The sequence below is a fragment of the Cibotium barometz genome, chromosome 20 (assembly GCF_041138505.1).
Source record: "Cibotium barometz isolate CiBa-2024 chromosome 20, ASM4113850v1, whole genome shotgun sequence".
Taxonomy (NCBI): Eukaryota; Viridiplantae; Streptophyta; class Polypodiopsida; order Cyatheales; family Cibotiaceae; genus Cibotium; species Cibotium barometz.
This window is the reverse complement of record NC_141065.1, coordinates 41,465,738-41,483,548: the sequence shown is the minus strand read 5'-3', so window position 1 is coordinate 41,483,548 and position 17,811 is coordinate 41,465,738. Positions and strand designations below refer to the sequence as shown.

At 43.6% G+C, this 17,811-nt stretch overlaps 1 protein-coding gene and 1 pseudogene across 1 annotated transcript in view; both read left to right on the top strand.

Moving 5' to 3' along the window:
- Positions 1-17,811, top strand: part of LOC147627884 (paramyosin-like protein) — a 172,524-nt gene that overhangs the window by 63,773 nt on the left and 90,940 nt on the right. The window contains exons 11-14 of the mRNA XM_086814859.1: positions 5,726-5,905; positions 5,999-6,078; positions 6,250-6,397; positions 6,819-6,899. Coding sequence (XP_086670985.1) covers positions 5,726-5,905; positions 5,999-6,078; positions 6,250-6,397; positions 6,819-6,899 — 489 coding nt within the window. The remainder of the gene's footprint in view (positions 1-5,725; positions 5,906-5,998; positions 6,079-6,249; positions 6,398-6,818; positions 6,900-17,811) is intronic.
- The window catches only part of LOC147627885 (uncharacterized), a 59,791-nt pseudogene continuing 49,578 nt past the window's right edge, over positions 7,599-17,811 (top strand).

The window sequence follows — 17,811 nt, the reverse complement described above, 5'->3', positions numbered from 1 at the left end:
CCCCCCATAGCTCCTTCATCTGAAGATGCTTCTTATGTGTTTGACATGTTGAATGAGGATTTTCAACAAAGTAGAAGAGAATGGACACTACCTGCTCCGGAACTCACTTACAAGATGAAGTTACCTTCTCTTGTGCATCCTCTGAAGAAGCTCTCTCAAACTGCAGTCATCATCTTTTTTCCAGGTAAAATACCCTCGGCTAATGATGTGGGACAATGGGTGAATTCTCTCCTAGGTGGATGCTATGTAGAAGGAGTCTATTTTGCCTCCAGAGGATTTTATGAAGTTCATCTCTTGGATGTACTGACAAAACAAAAGATGCTGGAAATGTCCCCTTTATTTTTTGGTCGTCAAATGGTGCACGTCATGCCCTGGTCTCCTAACAAGGATTATCAGAATCTCATCAAACATCACTGCCCTGTATGGGTTGAAGTTGTTGATTTCCCAGATTATATGAGAACAGAGCTTCCAGGCTTAGCGATGACTTTGGGACAAGTGATTTGTCCCCCTCGTCCCACAGGTAACAAAAATCGTTTTTGCATTTTATGGGATACTGATAGACCAACCCCCTCTTCTATTGCAGTTGAGATTGAGGGTGTTAATTTGGGAAAGAAATATTTCACTTTGAAATGGGGCATTTTTGCCGGAGCTTGTTTCTCTTGTCACAAGTTCGGGCATCTAGCTTCGGAGTGTCCCTCAATCCTTCATCCGCCTCCTCCAGCTGCCATTCCTCCACCATCTAATAAAGGAGGTCAAAAGACTTATGTGGAAAAGATTGAAGCTAAAGGAGCAAAGCCTTCACTTCCTACAGGGAACCAAGCCAATTTAGCCCAAAATAAGGATAAAGGAAAAAGCAAGCTAGTGGAAAATATTTCATCTTCTCACGAGGGTTGGCAGAATGCAAAGAAGACGGTGCCTCTCAAACAAAGACCTCTCCAATCTCGCAATTGGGATGCTTCTGCTCCATCTCCTGGCCAACCTTCTACCTCTTCGGATAGCCCCATCTCAAAAGCATGGGTCAATGCAGTTAAGAAGGGTATTCCACTTTGTGAAGAAGATGATTTAGTCAGGGAACTGGATTTTGAGGGTCAGCAAGACCCTGTGGCAATGGCAGAGGCTTGATGCCTCCCTTTCTCTTTGAGGATTGCTCATCTCTTGTACATATTTTCATGCGTGCTTCTCTTAAATGTTTTTCTTATAATATACAGGGCCTCTGTAATCAGCACAAATGGAGACTCCTATGGCATTATATAAACAATACTCATCCTGATGTGGTGTGTCTGCAAGAGCATAATCAGCATTCTTTTGCTGGCCAGCATGGGTTCTTTTCAGGCTACGATATATTTTATGCAGGATCTGGACATTTCTCTGGGCTGTGCATTTTAGCCAGACATGATCTGCAGCCATGTGTAGCTTTTAATGATCCTTATGGCCGATGGATGATTATCCAATGCATGATCAATGGAGAGATTTTTGAAATAGGCTCCTTGTATGCTTATCAAATTTCAGCTTCCAGAGCTCAAATGTGGGACTCCATTAACCAATATCCTTGGTCTTCAAATGCTCTACTTTGTGGTGATTTTAATAATTCCCCTCACTGGAAAGACAATACCGCACATAAATCCCATATGATTCCCTCTGAAATCCAGCGATGGGAACATATGAATTCTTCTCTTCATACTGCAGATTTATGGACAGCAATTCACCCTTCGGTTTTGGGATTCACATATCATCATAATGCTTTTACAGAATATTGGGCCAGGCTTGATAGATGGTATCTTATTCATGCTCAGCAATATGATGATTATACATGTCAAATGTGGACTGATTATTCTCAACAACTATCTGATCATACTCCACTCTGGCTCAACCTTTCTTTTGGTATGCCTCTGGATGACATTCAGCTCTCTTTAGTCAGACACTTGCAGGTTAATCAATTATATCTTTCTCATGAAAAATTCCAGCAAATGATCAGATTGGCTTGTAAGCCATTGTTAGCTCATGCTCGGGAGGATCTGGATTTTGCTTGGAACTCCTTTGTACATCGTATTCAAAATGTCATGAAGGAATATGGAAGATGGTACATGGCAGAAACTAGACATCATATCCAGTGGGCAAAATCATACAAGCAGTCCTTGGTACAGATTAGCCATCAAAGGTCTCTTTTTGCTTCTGAACAGAATTCATTGTCTTGTGCTTCTTCCATAATTGATGCTAATGATAAACGCAAGCTTTCCAAATGGCAGACAAGGGCTAGAGTTAAACCTATGCTGGATAAGGGCTGCTCCTCGAAATCTTTCTTTCGAAATTTACACACGTACAGACAAAGTCAATCTATCATGAGAGTCAGGAAATCGGATGGTCTTTGGACCCAGTCTCTATCTCAGTTAGAAAAACAATGCCTGGATCATTTTCGGCTTCTTTTTTCTCTACCATCTTCTTCTACATCTCAGGCTGCATTGGCTCGGAGCAAATTTATTGAGCTTGTTTCTCCTATTGTTTCTTTGCAAAAAGCTTCAATGCTGGAAATGTCCTTTTTGGATACAGAATTGGATGAAGCCCTCAAGCATTTGGGTAAACATAAATCCCCAGGTTGGGATGGTTTGACAGTTGAATTTTTTGTAGCTTTCTGGGCTGAATTGAAGGGTCCAATCTTGAAGCTCGTTAATGTAGCCTGGCAGCATCAACATCTTCCCTCAGCTTGGAAACATGGTCTGGTTAAGCTTCTGCCCAAAAAACCTCTGTGTGAAACAATGGATGACTGGAGGCCTATCACTTTGATGCCTGTTATATATAAACTTATTGCTAAAATGCTGGTACACCGGATAAAGGATATCCTTCATGATGGACTTCATCCCAGGCAATATGGTTTTGTTCCAAGAAGGCATATACATGATAATATCTCCAATACTCTCATTGCAATGGAATATGCAAAATACTCTGCTCAAGATGTCTTGGTCATGCAGGTGGATGTGGCAAAGGCATTTGATACGGTGCAGTGGGATTATGTTTCTCAAATCATGTCTAAACTTGGTTTTGGACCAAAGCTAGTTAATGTCATATACTGGCTTTACTCAGATTCCACTGCTCAATGCTTTATAGGGAAACATTTATCTGAGTCTTGGACTCTAGAACGATCAGTTCGACAGGGATGCCCTCTCAGTGCTCTGTTCTATGCTATTGCTTCGCATCCTTTGCTTCTTTACATGGATCATCTGGTTGATACTAGACAGTTAGAGGGGCTTCAGATTTCTGGTTCACGGCCTTTCATTGCACAGGCTTATGCAGATGATTCATTCTTCATGCCAAAGAACAGTCCTGTGGAGCTTCGTCTATTGATGGATACTCTTTCAGATTTTGGGTTGGCAGCTGGTTTAAAGATTAATTTTCAGAAATCGAAACTTTTACCTCTCAAGCATTGTGATTGGCATGCTATCTTGTGGCCTGGCCAGATTATTTATCCGGAAAGCATAGTAAGACACTTGGGCTATGCCATTGGCTGGAAAATCAGAAATAAGCAACAAATATCTTGGGTGCTAAACAAAATTAAGGACAAATTAGAATATTGGAAGATCTCCACTTGGCCATTACATGTACGGCTTCGAATTGTTCAGTCCATTGTTCTGGCTTATGTCCAATTCTACCTTCCTCTATTACATTGGTCATCTCGAGATCTTTCTTCTTTTATGTCTCAAGCCATGGAAATTTTTTGGAAAACTAAGCTTCATAAAAAAGCTTTAAGGCTGCTCAAAATGGACCTGCTTTGCTCTCCAAAAATGCATGGTGGTTTGAATATTATAAACATCAAATTTCATGTGCTGGCAAGAAAGATCACTATGCTCAAAACCTTCTTTCAGCAAGAACAGCCGTGGTCTATCATGTTGGCTATTCTGTGTGGTAGTATGCGCACAAATGCTTATGGTTGCTGGTTGGTTGATCCATCGGAAGTAGTGCTTGGCAAATTTCAAGGTAAAATCCCTGGTTGTCCATTTTCTACTTCCTTGATTCAGGATTGGAAGAAAGTGCTCTCCCGCATCAAATGGTCTCCCCATCCTGCTTCTATAGCTTCCTCGCTTCGAATGGAAAGCATACATTGGAGTGCTGTTTTTTACTCTCCCCTTGCTATACAACAACCAATCAGAGCTTACAATCTTATGAAATTGGGCATCCGCTTCATTGATGATGTAGTGGATACTACAGGGCAAATTCTTTCTTTTCCGGCAGCTTGCCAACAATACAATCTTGGGATGCATCATAGATCTATATGGAAAGTTATTGCAGATCTCTTACACCCTTTCATTCCGATTCCAACATTGGATGTAAGAGACAGGCTTCAAGATTGGCATCTTCAGTCTTCAGGCTCAAGATTATCCTCTCAATCTTTGCATCAGTTGACTTCTATACAGGCTTATCGATTGATATTACCCCCTCCGTGGATTGCTCAACATGCTAATTCTCTTTGGCATCTGGATAAGTCTTTAGCTTGGTGGAAAGCAAAACTGACTTTGATATGGAAGTTGAAAATGCCACTGAAACAGAGACTCTTTCTCTGGAGATGCATTGTTGGTATTTTTCCAGTGGGAGTGAAATTGGCTCAAAGAAGGATTGCCTCTCCTTTTTGTCCAAGATGTCATCATACTACTGAGAGTGTTCCTCATTTATTGTGGTCTTGTTCATGTTCCAGAATCCTTCTAGACAAGATCTCCTATTTTTTATCTCTCAGATTTCCTGCACACAGATTCTACAAGTTTTTCTGGATGTTTGGCACCTTATCAGCTGCATTGTCACAGTATTCTCTTTTCTTCCATTGGATCAGATATTGGGCCTTGTGGACCCTCTGGCTACAGCGAAATTATACATATCTGAATTCACCCCTTCAGCAGCCTTATGAGTTCTTCCGAGCCTCGTTGCGGCAGTCTTTATATGATGCCGTGCATGAGGGAGATTTGGATGTTTCTTGTGTTCAGCTTTTCTTTTACTGTTTCTGATAGATAGGGCATAGGCTCTTTTCTTGAGCACTGCCCTGCTCTTGCATAGAACTTTTTTACTGCTGTTTTTTGAGTTATAGGGTTTAGACATCCTCCTGATGCCTAACCCTTTTGTACATTCATGATATAATGCATTTTCTACTAGTTTTACCAAAAAAAAAAAGTGTGTGTGTGTGTGTGTGTGTGTATATATATATATATATATATATATATGTATGTATGTATGTATGTATGTATACGTATGTACGTACATACACACACACACACACACACACACACACACACACACACACATACATACATACATACATACATACATACATATATATATATATATATATATATATATATATATATATATATATATATATCAACCTTCTAGTGTATATTTTATATATCAAACTCTCGCCTACTTCTGGTGGTGTGTTGCCAACGTTGCTCATACATGTACGTATGTACGTACATAAATGTATATATATATATGTGTGTGTGTGTGTTTGTGTGTGTGTATCAACCTTCTAGTGTATATTTTATATATCAAACTCTCGCCTTCTTGTGGTGGCGTGTTGCCAACGTTGCTGATACATGTATACATACATACATACATATATATATATGTGTGTGTGTGTGTGTGTGTGTATCAACCTTCTGGTGTATATTTTATGATGCAAACGTTGCTCTGGCAAGGGCCTGCTGACTGCAAGGATGTTTCAAAATTAATAGTTCTTTTATTGCAGATGATCCAGGAGGAAGAACCTTTTTGCCAAACAAGCTGGGAGAAGAAACATGCGGAACTGCTGGTGCATATTCGAAACCTTGAGAGCGAAGTGGAACATTGCAAAGAAGGCGATAATTATAAAGTTGAAGTGGAAAATACCTTGCAGCGAGATTTGTTGAAACTGAAACTCTTAAAAGGGGTAAGAGAGGTTATCAAATCTCACCTTTGAGCTTGTCTCCAGGAAAGAACTAAAGTAAATACAAATCACAATAAACTAGCTCACGTTGTGTAGGACATGGCAAAGACGAATCAAAAAGTTCTCTTATGTCGCCGGAAGCTTGAGGAGCTACCATCTCAAACAGAGCTGATGCAGTACGTACAATTATCTTTCAGCAAGCTGTGTCCTAAGAGAAATGATGCCAAATAAAATTGTAAGACATTATTTTGTGAGCACTTTCTCATGCTTGAAAGCACCAGGCAAGCTCTTAACACATCAAAAATGGTATGTACACTTCTGAAGGTTGGCATATTTGCTGGCTCCAGGTATGAGCGGTGTTTTGTGGAGCTTTATCTGCATATCCAGGGAAAGCTGCAAGAAACCCGGAAGTACTATGCGACCTACAACGCTTTGGCTGAAGCCAATGAGCTAACAATAAAGGAGATTTCACTGCTTAATTCCATAAATATTCAGGTTGATTATGTACAAATCCTTGGGGAATGGTCGTATTCTCTAAAAGCTGTGATAGTCTGTGCCTTACTGACATTCAATGGTGGTCATTGTGCTGCAATCTGTCCCTTTGGTCTGTCCTGCGCCTTGCTCTGGCCTCTCTTGGCCCTTTTCCTGAGCTTTCTGGCTCTTCTCTGTTAGGGCTTCTTCCTCTTTGGGCTGCTTCCATTGAAGGCATGCAATGCTCTAGAGTTGTTTTGTTTGCACTCAAGAAGACTAGGTGATGGTTTGAGGAATAATTTTTTGACCTGCAAAAGGGGTAATGCAGAAAGAACAGGGTTTACATTCTAGGGTCTATGATAGCATCTGGTGGTGTTCTAATACAAGGAGGCTTTTTGTTGGCATTACCACAAGTAATGGATCAGAACGTTTTCTCTTGATGCAGTTTGAGGAAGTCATGATGTCACAAGAAGGACGCACAAAGTTTGCTGCCTCAATGAGTGATATTGCCAAAGGAGTACATCAGGTAAAGTAGCCACATGAAAACTTGTATTTAAGTTAACTAGAGGGAGTTTTGAGTGCTACAAATGTCATTGGATCTATTGAACAAGAACCTTGAGAATGTTACAAAAATTGAGGCAAGCATGCAACAAACTGGATGCAATATACATGTGTAGAAACTTAAAACTCATGTTTAAAAAGCAATGAAAGTAGCCTTGCTTTAGGTCTTTATTTTTCTGTTCTGCTTCTTCACACTCACTAAGGAAGAGAGAAAAACGTGTGCAATCCTAGGTGCCTCTTGTCTGTGCTAGAGGAAGAGCAGTTAGCGATATTTTCCATGGACCCGATGTGTTTCAGCAATGCCATGTACAGACGCCACATGTGCAGGCTACAGGCCACTGTCCATAGTATTGATGAGGTTGTTGTAGGGACAGCATGCAGCAAGTACATGGTGGCTGCTGACAGGGTTGATTGTGTTGGCAACTTTTTGTTATGACGACCCTCTAAAGTTGCCAACCTATCAAGCTTCCATTTTGAGTCCATGATCAGTGAGTTGGTCCAAATAAGGACTGGGGAACATGCGTGCTAGCGTTGTTTTATGTTCTATGCCTTGAGTAGTAGAGATGACAATCTTCTTGGACGCCTTCATAAATACATCAGGGGTCTTGTGTCAATGAACAATATGAGTGAACCACAGGTGATATCGTAAGATCCTGTCCTAGACATGAGTTTTGGGGTTGGGAATGCAGGAGCAGAAGCAGCAATGCACGTATGCACGCACACAGTTGTGGAGATGCAGGAGGGAAGAGAGCACACAACTCAATGTAGATTGCTTGATAATGAAATGTGTACCAAGTACAAAAGATAAGTACACCCTAAAATATGGATAAGAGAGTGTTCACATGGTCCGGGGAAAAAACCTCTTAAAGAGGGAAAAAGTGCCCCGGCCTGGTCCTAGATGAGTTTCACATATCACTACTGTGACATGCAATCTACAAATTCGCCTGGAGTGATGATGTGAACATGTATGGGAATATACGTGATCAATCTCCAAAAGGCAATAAGCCCAAAGCTTTGCAGAAATATGGTTGTGGAGGATGATTGGCCGACACTCAAATCAACCATAAGGTGTCTGAGCCAAACACACTCAACTGTAGTTGTAAAAGCTGCCTTGTAATTAGCTTCACAACTTGAAGTGGCTATTAGGAATCAAGGTCTTACTTGTGTGTGAACCCACTCTTATGAGTATCAGAGTATGAAAGTAAGTTTGTATGTGAACCACTTCTTGGAGGGGTATCAATAATATCTAGATATTTGTGTGTGATATGACATAAGCAATGATGTCAGGAGGTGAACTTTTGTAACCTATAAAGGTACTTGTACTTAATTGATTTTTTTTTTTTTGGTTTTGTTTTTCGAGTCGGGGTCATGGGTGGCCGGAGCCGTCCCTGGACTCAAATAGAGAAACACTTTTGTCATTAACTCGCCAAAGTGGTACTTCATTGAATCAATCAAGCAACTATCACATTGTTCAGTCATGTCAATCTCTACTCCAGTGCATTTGTACTTTCCCTCTCTCTCTCATTTTCTGTGTGTCCAATGCCATAGCCATGGCCATGTACCCCTTCAAGCCCCCATAACCCAATGCACTCCTCTCTCCCTTGCAGCCCACCTAATGCCGCCCTGCTGCACATGCTAATGCTGTTCGCCTGGGTGCTATTGTGACCCATGATGAAGTTGACATAATGCCCATAATAATGCTGCTGCAAACCATGATGAGCTGCTGCTAATGATCATAGCTTCCGACCAGTATATCAGAGGAAGATAGAGGAGCAAAACAGTGCAAACTCATCAGCACAAAAGAGGGGATCTCCACGAATCAACAAAAATCACATCAGGAAAGTACATTTCTTGCTGCAAATCAAGCTTAATCCCGAATCTTTCACCTTTTTTCGAAATTGAGGGCATATATCAAGCTTTAAGTGTTGTTACAGGCTCCCTATAGCATATGCCGTAATTTTTGGGGAACGCTAATTCCTATTTTTCTAGAAACCTTATTTGTACGGAATTAGACATTTACATTGGATACATTCCTCTGTTAAGACCATCCCAGTTTCATAGCATATAATGGCTTTACACATGTTTGTTGAAAAATTCAATGGGGAGAGTTCCCACACTTGGCACATAGTTTAGTTGGATGAGAGAAGGCCTTTGGCCTTTCATTCAAGAGGAAAAGAAGATGCTCGAGGAAGACGATGCGGCACAAAAAGCATGGAAGCTTCGGGATCAAAGAGCCTTTGGCCTTATAGCCCTTGGTCTCTTTGATAATTTCATACATTATGTAGCAGATCTACCAACTTCCAAAGATGCCTATGGGAAGCTAGATAAGCTTTTTGGAGTATAGACAAAGAACTCCAAAGTTTCTTTGCAGATAGAGTTCTATGTTCTTATAATGCAGGCACACGAGAGCTTTGATACTCATGTGAACAGGATGAAGTCCTTAATAAACTAACTTGCAGGTCTGAAGGTAAGAGTTGAAGATGATGTGGCCCTTGCAGTGCTTATAAAGTCAATGCATGAAGAGTTTTACGGGAACCTCATCACCACACTGAAGAACCTATTGAATCTTACTTTGGAAGGGGTCATAACCTCCTTCAAAGAAAAAGAAAGGTGGATCAAGAACAAAGAAGCCGGAATCTTACTTTGGAACGGGTCATAACCTCCTTCAAAGAAGAAAGGTGGATGCGCCGGGGGGTGGTGGGGTGGGCGGGGTGGCAGCTCCTTCGTCACAAAGAAGAACTTCAAAGGTATAAAGTGTTCCCTTTATGGTAGGAACAATTATGGAGAGAAGGACTGCTATTCCAAGAAGTCATGTAAACATTGTGGGAAAAACAACCACAATGAGAAGAACTGCTTTCACAAAAAGGCAGATGCCAATATTATCGAGGAGACAGAGCTTCCCATAGTGGAAGCAATCTATTGTTATGATGATTGGGCTTTTTAAAGTCCAAGCTATGTGTTCTTTTTAGTTGAGTTGTGTGTTGTTTTCAATAGTGTGTGTGTGACTTGATCCTTGTTTGTCTTTACCGATGGGATTCCATAACTGATGTGTGGAACTAGAACCATGTGACCATAAAAACTAGCATGAGAAACCATGAGCCCAGATTTATCCTTGACACAATATGAGATAATTCATGATGTTTTTTTAGGTTCCGTTGCTGTTTCAGGGTTTCATTGTACTTATTGCACACCCAGATTCAGCTTTTTAGTTCAGTACTTTTTCATTTTGTTGGGATGACAGAGGATACCCCACACAGGTACATTGATTTGTCTCATAGGCCGAGTTCGGTCTTTTGGAAGACGTTAATAAAATCTTTCTTTCTTTTTTTCTCTCTCTCTCTCTCTCTCTCTCAGTTTTGTATCACCCGAGTGAGATAGCTATGTTTTTGTTTCTATTTTATTTTCCATTCCATGATGAGATATGCCATGGACATCATTATATCACTTTGGTCTCATAGGCCCATTGGGTCTTTAGTAGATGCTCTCTCCCGCATATATGGCACACTTATGCCGAGAGTCTCTACCATGTACCTCACTAGCCACCGATACCCCAGCCATCAGTATCACGTCCCACTACATCGACCTTCTTTACTGACTCCATGGTAGAGAGAGCCATTCGACATCTACAGCATGGGAGATCGTCGGATCATACAGGTATACAGAGTGAGCACCTTATATATGCAGTTGACACACTTGTCCCTTTTATTGCTCGCTTGTTTAATAGGGCACTAGCAGAGGGTCTCCTAGCTGAGTGGACCATGCACACTATAGCGCCTATCCACAAAGCTGGGGATATGACAGATCCCGGCAACTATAGGACGATCATGATTGGCCACACACTGGCCAAACTATATGGAGCAGTGCTGTGGGCAGAGCTGAGTACATATGCGGAGAGCAAGGGGCTACGTGCTCCTAGCTAGGCAGCAGGCTTTAGACGGGCCTTCTCTACTATCGACCACATCTTCACTCTGTGTTGCCTATTGATTAGACGAAGGCGCGGAAGAGGAGGCTTTACTGCTGCTTTGTGGATTTCCGCAAAGCCTTTGATACAGTGCCATGAGAGCAACTCTTCCAACGACTTCAGTCATTGGGGATACCCACAGAGATGACATGGGGCATCTATGCATTATATGAGCAGGTACTGGGACGGGTACGATGCCCGGGAGGCTTATCTGAGACCATTGCTAGCACCATTGGTGTGAAGCAAGGTGCCCACTCTCCCCTACTCTCTTTGGGCTCTACATCGATGAGGTGGCTGATTTCATTCTACGCCGGGATCGACATCTCAGGTACACCCGTCCACATTATGCTATATGATGACATCATTCTAGTGTCTGAGTTACAGGAGGGACTACAACTACATCTACAAGCTTTAGATGATTTCTGTACACAGAGAGGGCTGACAGTGAACCTTGGGAAAACCAAGGTTATGCTATTCCATACGTCGGGGCAAATCCGACGACAACCAATCTTCACTCTTGCAGGAGGCCAGGTTGAGGTGGTGGACTCATGTATACCTGGGGATTACATTTGCTAGTACATCAGGGCGCTTCTCTATGGCACGAGCAAGGCTTCACATCCCATGTCTTTGTTGGGAACACTCTCGTGAGCTAGAGACAGATTGACACGAGGATATGCTGCCCTGGCCATGCTTGAGCGACAGTGCCACCAGGCACACTTTCAGGAACCCCGCACGAAGAGGTGGCTATTTGACACTCTGGTCACACCCGCATTGATGTACGCAGCGGCAATATGGGCACCGGGACTCTCGGCCTCCTCTTGGACACAGATCAAGAGACCCCAGATTCTGATGCTCTCACGGATGATTCATAGCAAACCATCTGTACCACATGACATTGTCAGAGCAGAGTTTGCTACACCACCCATGCTAGTAGAGCCTCTCTTCCAGGTGGTCTACTTTATTCATCGAGTGCGAGCCATGGCTCCGGACAGATTGTCACGTAGAGCTTTTGAGGCATCCAGACAGTTAGCTGAGGCTGGTGACACAGGATCATGGTATGCATAGATGATACAGCTATTGACCCAGTGTGGGAGGGACATAGATCACTTACCACCTCTTCAGTATGATCTTAATGCTCCACATATGCAGCTCTCACACAGTGAGAGGAATAGAGTTATGCGATAGGACTTATTGCAGCGCTATATGAGGCGGACATGGATCACACCCCACCAGCCCCTGCCTACGAAGATGCTATACTACAGAGATTGTTTTATGAGCATCTCAGAGGATGGATTTATTCAGCGACTCGGATATATGGATGTGTACATGCCTCACAGTGCCCGAGTGGTGATTGGCCAGCTCAGAGTGTCATCACACCAGCTTGAGATTGAGGCAGCTAGGGCAGCATGGATCCCAGAGTAGAGAGGATATGTAGAGTATGCCAGGAGGAGACTGAGAGTGAGGAGCATTATGTATGTAGGTGCAGAGCATATAGTGACATTAGAGAGAGATACACCACCATCTTCACTGGACATCCCTCACTCTGCCAAATCATGGAATCCGCAGACCAGCGCAGATTTGGCCAGTTCTTGCTAGAGACAGCGCCACAGAGAGGCACTGCTACGGACTCATACCACAGGGAGAGGTGGGCGACAGCTCCAGCTCACTGATTTCTTCCAAAGATCTATCCCAGTGCCTACCCTGACACAGGAGGGGGTTACACTTCAGCGCGCTGCGGACCTCCGAGCCAAACGGAGACCGAGAGCACTAGGCTACCCGAATCCGAGACTACATTAGAGGGAGATTACAGAGATACGGGCTCGACATCAGCACCATATCCAGGAGCGGCTAGCTCACTTACACTCACACCCGGAGATCATGCTCCAAGGGATTTTTGCCTCGCCATCGCCTATGTATCGCATATTACACCCCCATTATGGTACTGGTTGGAGCTAGACAGATCTGCATTGCATTCTTGTATACCCTACGCATATAGGTTGCATAGTGAGCCTTTAGCAGTAGTGCTCCATCCATCACCCCCCCCCCCCCCCACTAGCTCAGTACTTTCATAGTTTATTTCATGTTTATTTTGTCCTTTTTTTCTGGACATCCAGAGGACATTGACAGTTGTACATTGATTTGTCTCATAGGTCGAGTTCGGCCTCTAGTAGATGTTGATACAACTCTCTCTCTCTCTCTCTCTCTCTCTCTCTCTCTCTCTCATTTTCTTGATCTTGGTTCTTGATTTTCAAGAAGTTATCTCCCTTGCCATTGGTCACATCTTGCCATGTCCAAATCAATGGAGACGAGGCTGTTCCATCGGAGAACAATGCTACCAATAAAAGAGAGGTACTGAAGCTAAACAAGAAGTTAGATGACATGTGGAATAATCTGACAAAGGAGCTTCACACCATCAAGGAGTTGCAAGAGTGAGATTGCAAAGTGAAGGCCATGGAACTTGAATTATAGGGGTGTACGGAAGAGCTCACAACTCTTAGGGAAAAAAAGGACGGTGAGATGAAAGCCATGGAGCTGGAAATATAGGGTTATGGAGAGGAACTCTTGGCCCTCAAGGCGACCAAGGAGAAGGAAGACGGGGAGTGGTCTATGCCCGAAGCTCTCTCTCTAGCGACACCGAACACAAGGTGTATCTTGAAGATGGCCTTACACCAATCCAGGCAACACATAAGAAGATAGGCATGATAGAGGTGAAGAAAGCCCGGGATGAAGGTAAATGGGCAGCCTACAGAGATGGGAGAGTGATTATCCGAGACCTACACCCTAATAGGGGTGCGGGGTCTATGGGACTGTAGGCATATGCTCACTTATGGTAGTGCTATGTGTTCACTGGTTTTCGCCGCCCAACCGCCGCTGCCGTCGCCACTTTCGCTCCTCTGCTCGCCGCCGCCGCCCAGTCGCGCCAGCTCTTCTACTGCACAGGAGGCCACCGGCGCTCAGCCCAGCCCGCGGCAGTAGTGCGCAGGCGACCACCTCCGCCCCTGACTCGGCGGCGCTACTGCTCACGTTGCCCCTCTCGGCCGGCACCTTTGCTGCTCCGCCACCGCCCAGACCCGGCACCCGTCGCTGTTCCTGCTCCGGCTGTCCTGCGCCGACAACTCCAGGCACCCTGTGCCTCTGTTCGCTCCCTGCGCCCTCCGTGCTAGCCCACGACTGCCTTGTCGCCTTCGTTCGCCGCCAGTGAGTCTAGCACCTTCGGTTTTACCGGCTCCCGACTGTTCAACTTGCCAAGTCCAGCGCCGTGCTCGCTTCCGTCTGCTGTTCGCCCGCCTCTGGCTGGGGCCCGACACATGTACCTGGGCCTGCATACGACTGGCTCGACAGCCTGCTGACTCCCTCCAACCCTCGTCTGCATATTAGTGCGCTCCTGCTCCAGCTCGGCCTGCCGACAGCCCTCCGCCGCCCTATAGACCTCCTCGACATTTGCAGCTTTGAGTCTTCCTCATCGTTGAGTCTCCAGCTCTGCTGGCTCCCTCTACTCAACTGTCTGCTCCAAGCCTGCTAAACTTGCACGAAGGTATTACTCTATACAAATTTTTGGTCAAATACAAATACAGATTTTGCAGCCATTCCAGTGCAGGTCATATGCAGATTTTGCAGACACTTCTGTGCAAGTCAAATTGAAAGGAAAATTGCAGGTACAATTTGGGGGATTTCTCAATTTCAGGACAAATTGAAAAAATTGGGCATTTTGCTTGGCCTGCAATTTGGGGGTTTTCAAAATTGGCAAATTGAACCTCTTACATTTGCAGAAATTTGGGCCTTTTCTGAAAATTGGCCACTTAGATGCACATTGAAGCGATTGGAGTGCATAAAAATTGGGGATTTTCTGATTGGAGCATGTAATTGGACATTACAGCTGCGATTTGTCGCGTATGTATACACATTGTGTGTAATTGGACAATTTGGTGCAGGTTTACACTTGCTTTGGTTTGCAGGCATACATTTGCACAGGACATTTGGTTGCCTGGCAGTGCGCATTGGTGCTTGGTTTGCTTGCAGATATATTTTGTTGACATGGCACAAAATGCTACAGATGTATTTGGTGTGCTCACCCAGGAGGACAAGCTGGATGGATCTAACTACTCCCTCTGGAGTTTCATGATCCGCAATTTGCTAGTAGCCAAAGGGCTTTGGGGCATCGTGTGTGGTGATGACACACGCCCACTTACCATACAGCCAGCCACGCCTCAAAGGGGAGGTGCTCAAAGAGCTCCTGATGTAGATCCTGCTCCCACACAAGAGCAGAAGAGATGGGACTCTAGAGATGCACAGGCCATGTCATTGATAGCCCTTTCAGTGAAAAGGACTATTATTCCACACATTCGTTCATGCAAGACATCGAAGCTTGCATGGGACACATTGGAAGCAATGTATCAGGTACGCAACGAGGCAAGAGTTGCCTACTTGAAGAGGCAATTGGATCTTCTTTCTATGGATGAGGGTGACTCCATGGCAGATCATCTCACCAAAGTGAAAGATTTGGAGGAACAATTGCTCAACATTGATGAGGTTATCCCAGACAGACAGATGGTCACCAACACTTCATTCTTTACCGCCTTCCTATTTGGGCTTTCACACCTCTCTCAACCTCTCAATGAGAGGAGGTGCTGATCCCGTCACTTTTGAAGAGCTCGTGGGTTTACTCTTGCTGGAAGAGCAAACAAGAGCAAACTTATCGAGCAACCGTGGTGGAGAAAAGGCATTTACAGCCAAGGATAAGGGTAAAGCAAAGAGCTTTAGGCATGGGGGACAACAGTCTAGCAAGGCTGGTCATGGACAGCCCTCTTCTAGTGGTGAAAAGTCTGACAAAGGGGATGCAAACAAGCCCAAAAAGAAGGGCAAATGTCACTACTGCCATAAGCCTGGACACTACATCAGTGAATGTAGGAAGCGGATTGCAAAAGAGAAAAGGAAAGAAGCAGGCAATGCAGCAGACTCTTCTGATGACAAAGCACAGCAATTAGCTAATGTAATCCAAGAAGAGTACACTTTTTTGGTCACATGCACTAGTGACACACCAAGTGCTTCAGACACTGACATGTCTTGCATTGCATCTGACAGAGAGAATGCATCATGGTATTTTGATAGTGGTGCTTCAAGCCACATCACTTCATGCAAAGATGTATTTCAGCACTTGGTTTATGCTTCAAATGGCGGCACTGTATCATGTGCAGATCATACCACATATCCAGTAAAGGGAATTGGTAATGTCATACTTATTGCAGCCAATGGTGCCAATATATGTATGAAAAATGTCTTGTATGTTCCAGGGATAAAGAAAAATCTGCTCTCCGTCTCAGCCATAAACGACCAAGGTTTAAAGGTTGAATTTGAAGACGGGAAGTGTTTGGTAAAAGACCCATCAAAGGGTTATGAAATAGTCACTTCTCGAACACGATACAAAGGCTTGTATAAGCTGGACAGCTATGACAAGTGCACTTATGATGCAAATACAGTGGCTGCCCACACTCCTGGTATGCATGATGCAGAGCTATGGCATGCTCGTTTTGGGCATGTAAATTTTCAGAGTTTGATGCTTTTGCAGAAGCATCATATGGTTGATAATATACCGCCTCTTAAGTCTCCACCAAGACATGTATGTGAGGGGTGTATTTTGGGAAAGATGCAACGGAAACCATTCCCCAAAGATGGAGCTGTTAGAGCTGAAAGTAAATTACAGCTCATACATAGTGATGTATGTGGTCCAATACGGACACCATCCATAGGGGGGCATCTTTACTTCGTCACATTCATTGATGACTACTCCAGGTTTGCTTGGGCTTACTCTTTGAAAGCGAAAGCAGATGTGTTTACATGCTTTCGACACTTTGTAGCAATGGCTGAAAATATGTGTGGATGTAAAGTCAAAACACTCCGCTCAGATAGAGGTGGAGAATACATGTCAAATGCATTCAATGATTATATGCTTCAAAAGGGCATCAAACACCAATGTACTGTGCCTTATACACCGCAGCAGAATGGTGTAGCTGAAAGGAAAAATAGATCTCTCATGGAGATGGCAAGATGCATGGTGAAAGCACAAAAGTTGCCTCACAAATGAGCATTGGTTGTAAGCTATGCAAGCTGAAATTTCTTCTATCATGAAGAACAAACATGGGATCTTGTGGAATTGCCTAAAGGCAAGCATGTAATTGGAACAAAGTGGGTGTACAAAGTCAAAAGAAAGTCTGATCGTACTTTTGACAGGTACAGAGCAAGACTTGTGGCTAAAGGCTACTCCCAAAAAAAGGGAATAGATTATGAAGAAACTTTTTCTCCTACTTCGAGAATGACCACAATAAGATCAGTGATTGCATTGGCTGTCCATAAAGGATGGAAAGTGCATCAATTGGACATCAAAACTGCATTCTTAAATGGGGATTTACAGGAGGAAATATATGTTAATCAGCCCATTGGTTTTGTAGTACCTGGTGAGGAACATAAAGTATGCAGGTTGCACAAAGCATTGTATGGGTTAAAGCAATACATGCTCATCTAACCAGCCAAGGTTATGAGAATAGTCCAGCTGAAAGCACATTGTATGTGAAGAAAACCGATGCCGATATTCTCATAGTCATCTTGTATGTAGATGACATGCTCATTACAGGTACAAGCAAAGCACAAATTTCAGATTTCAAAGCTGATTTGAAAGCTGAATTTGATAAGTCAGATTTGGGGCCTTTACACTACTATCTCGGCATACAGTTTATGCATACAGATGATGGCATTGTTATGCAGCAAACTAAGTACATAAAAAGTTTGCTAAAAAGGTTTCACATGGATGAATGTAAGCCCATTTCTACTCCGGTAGAACCAGGTGTACGGCTTACTATGCATGATATTGGAGAGCCTTATGAGGCCGGCATTTACAGCCAGGCAGTGGGATGCCTCATTT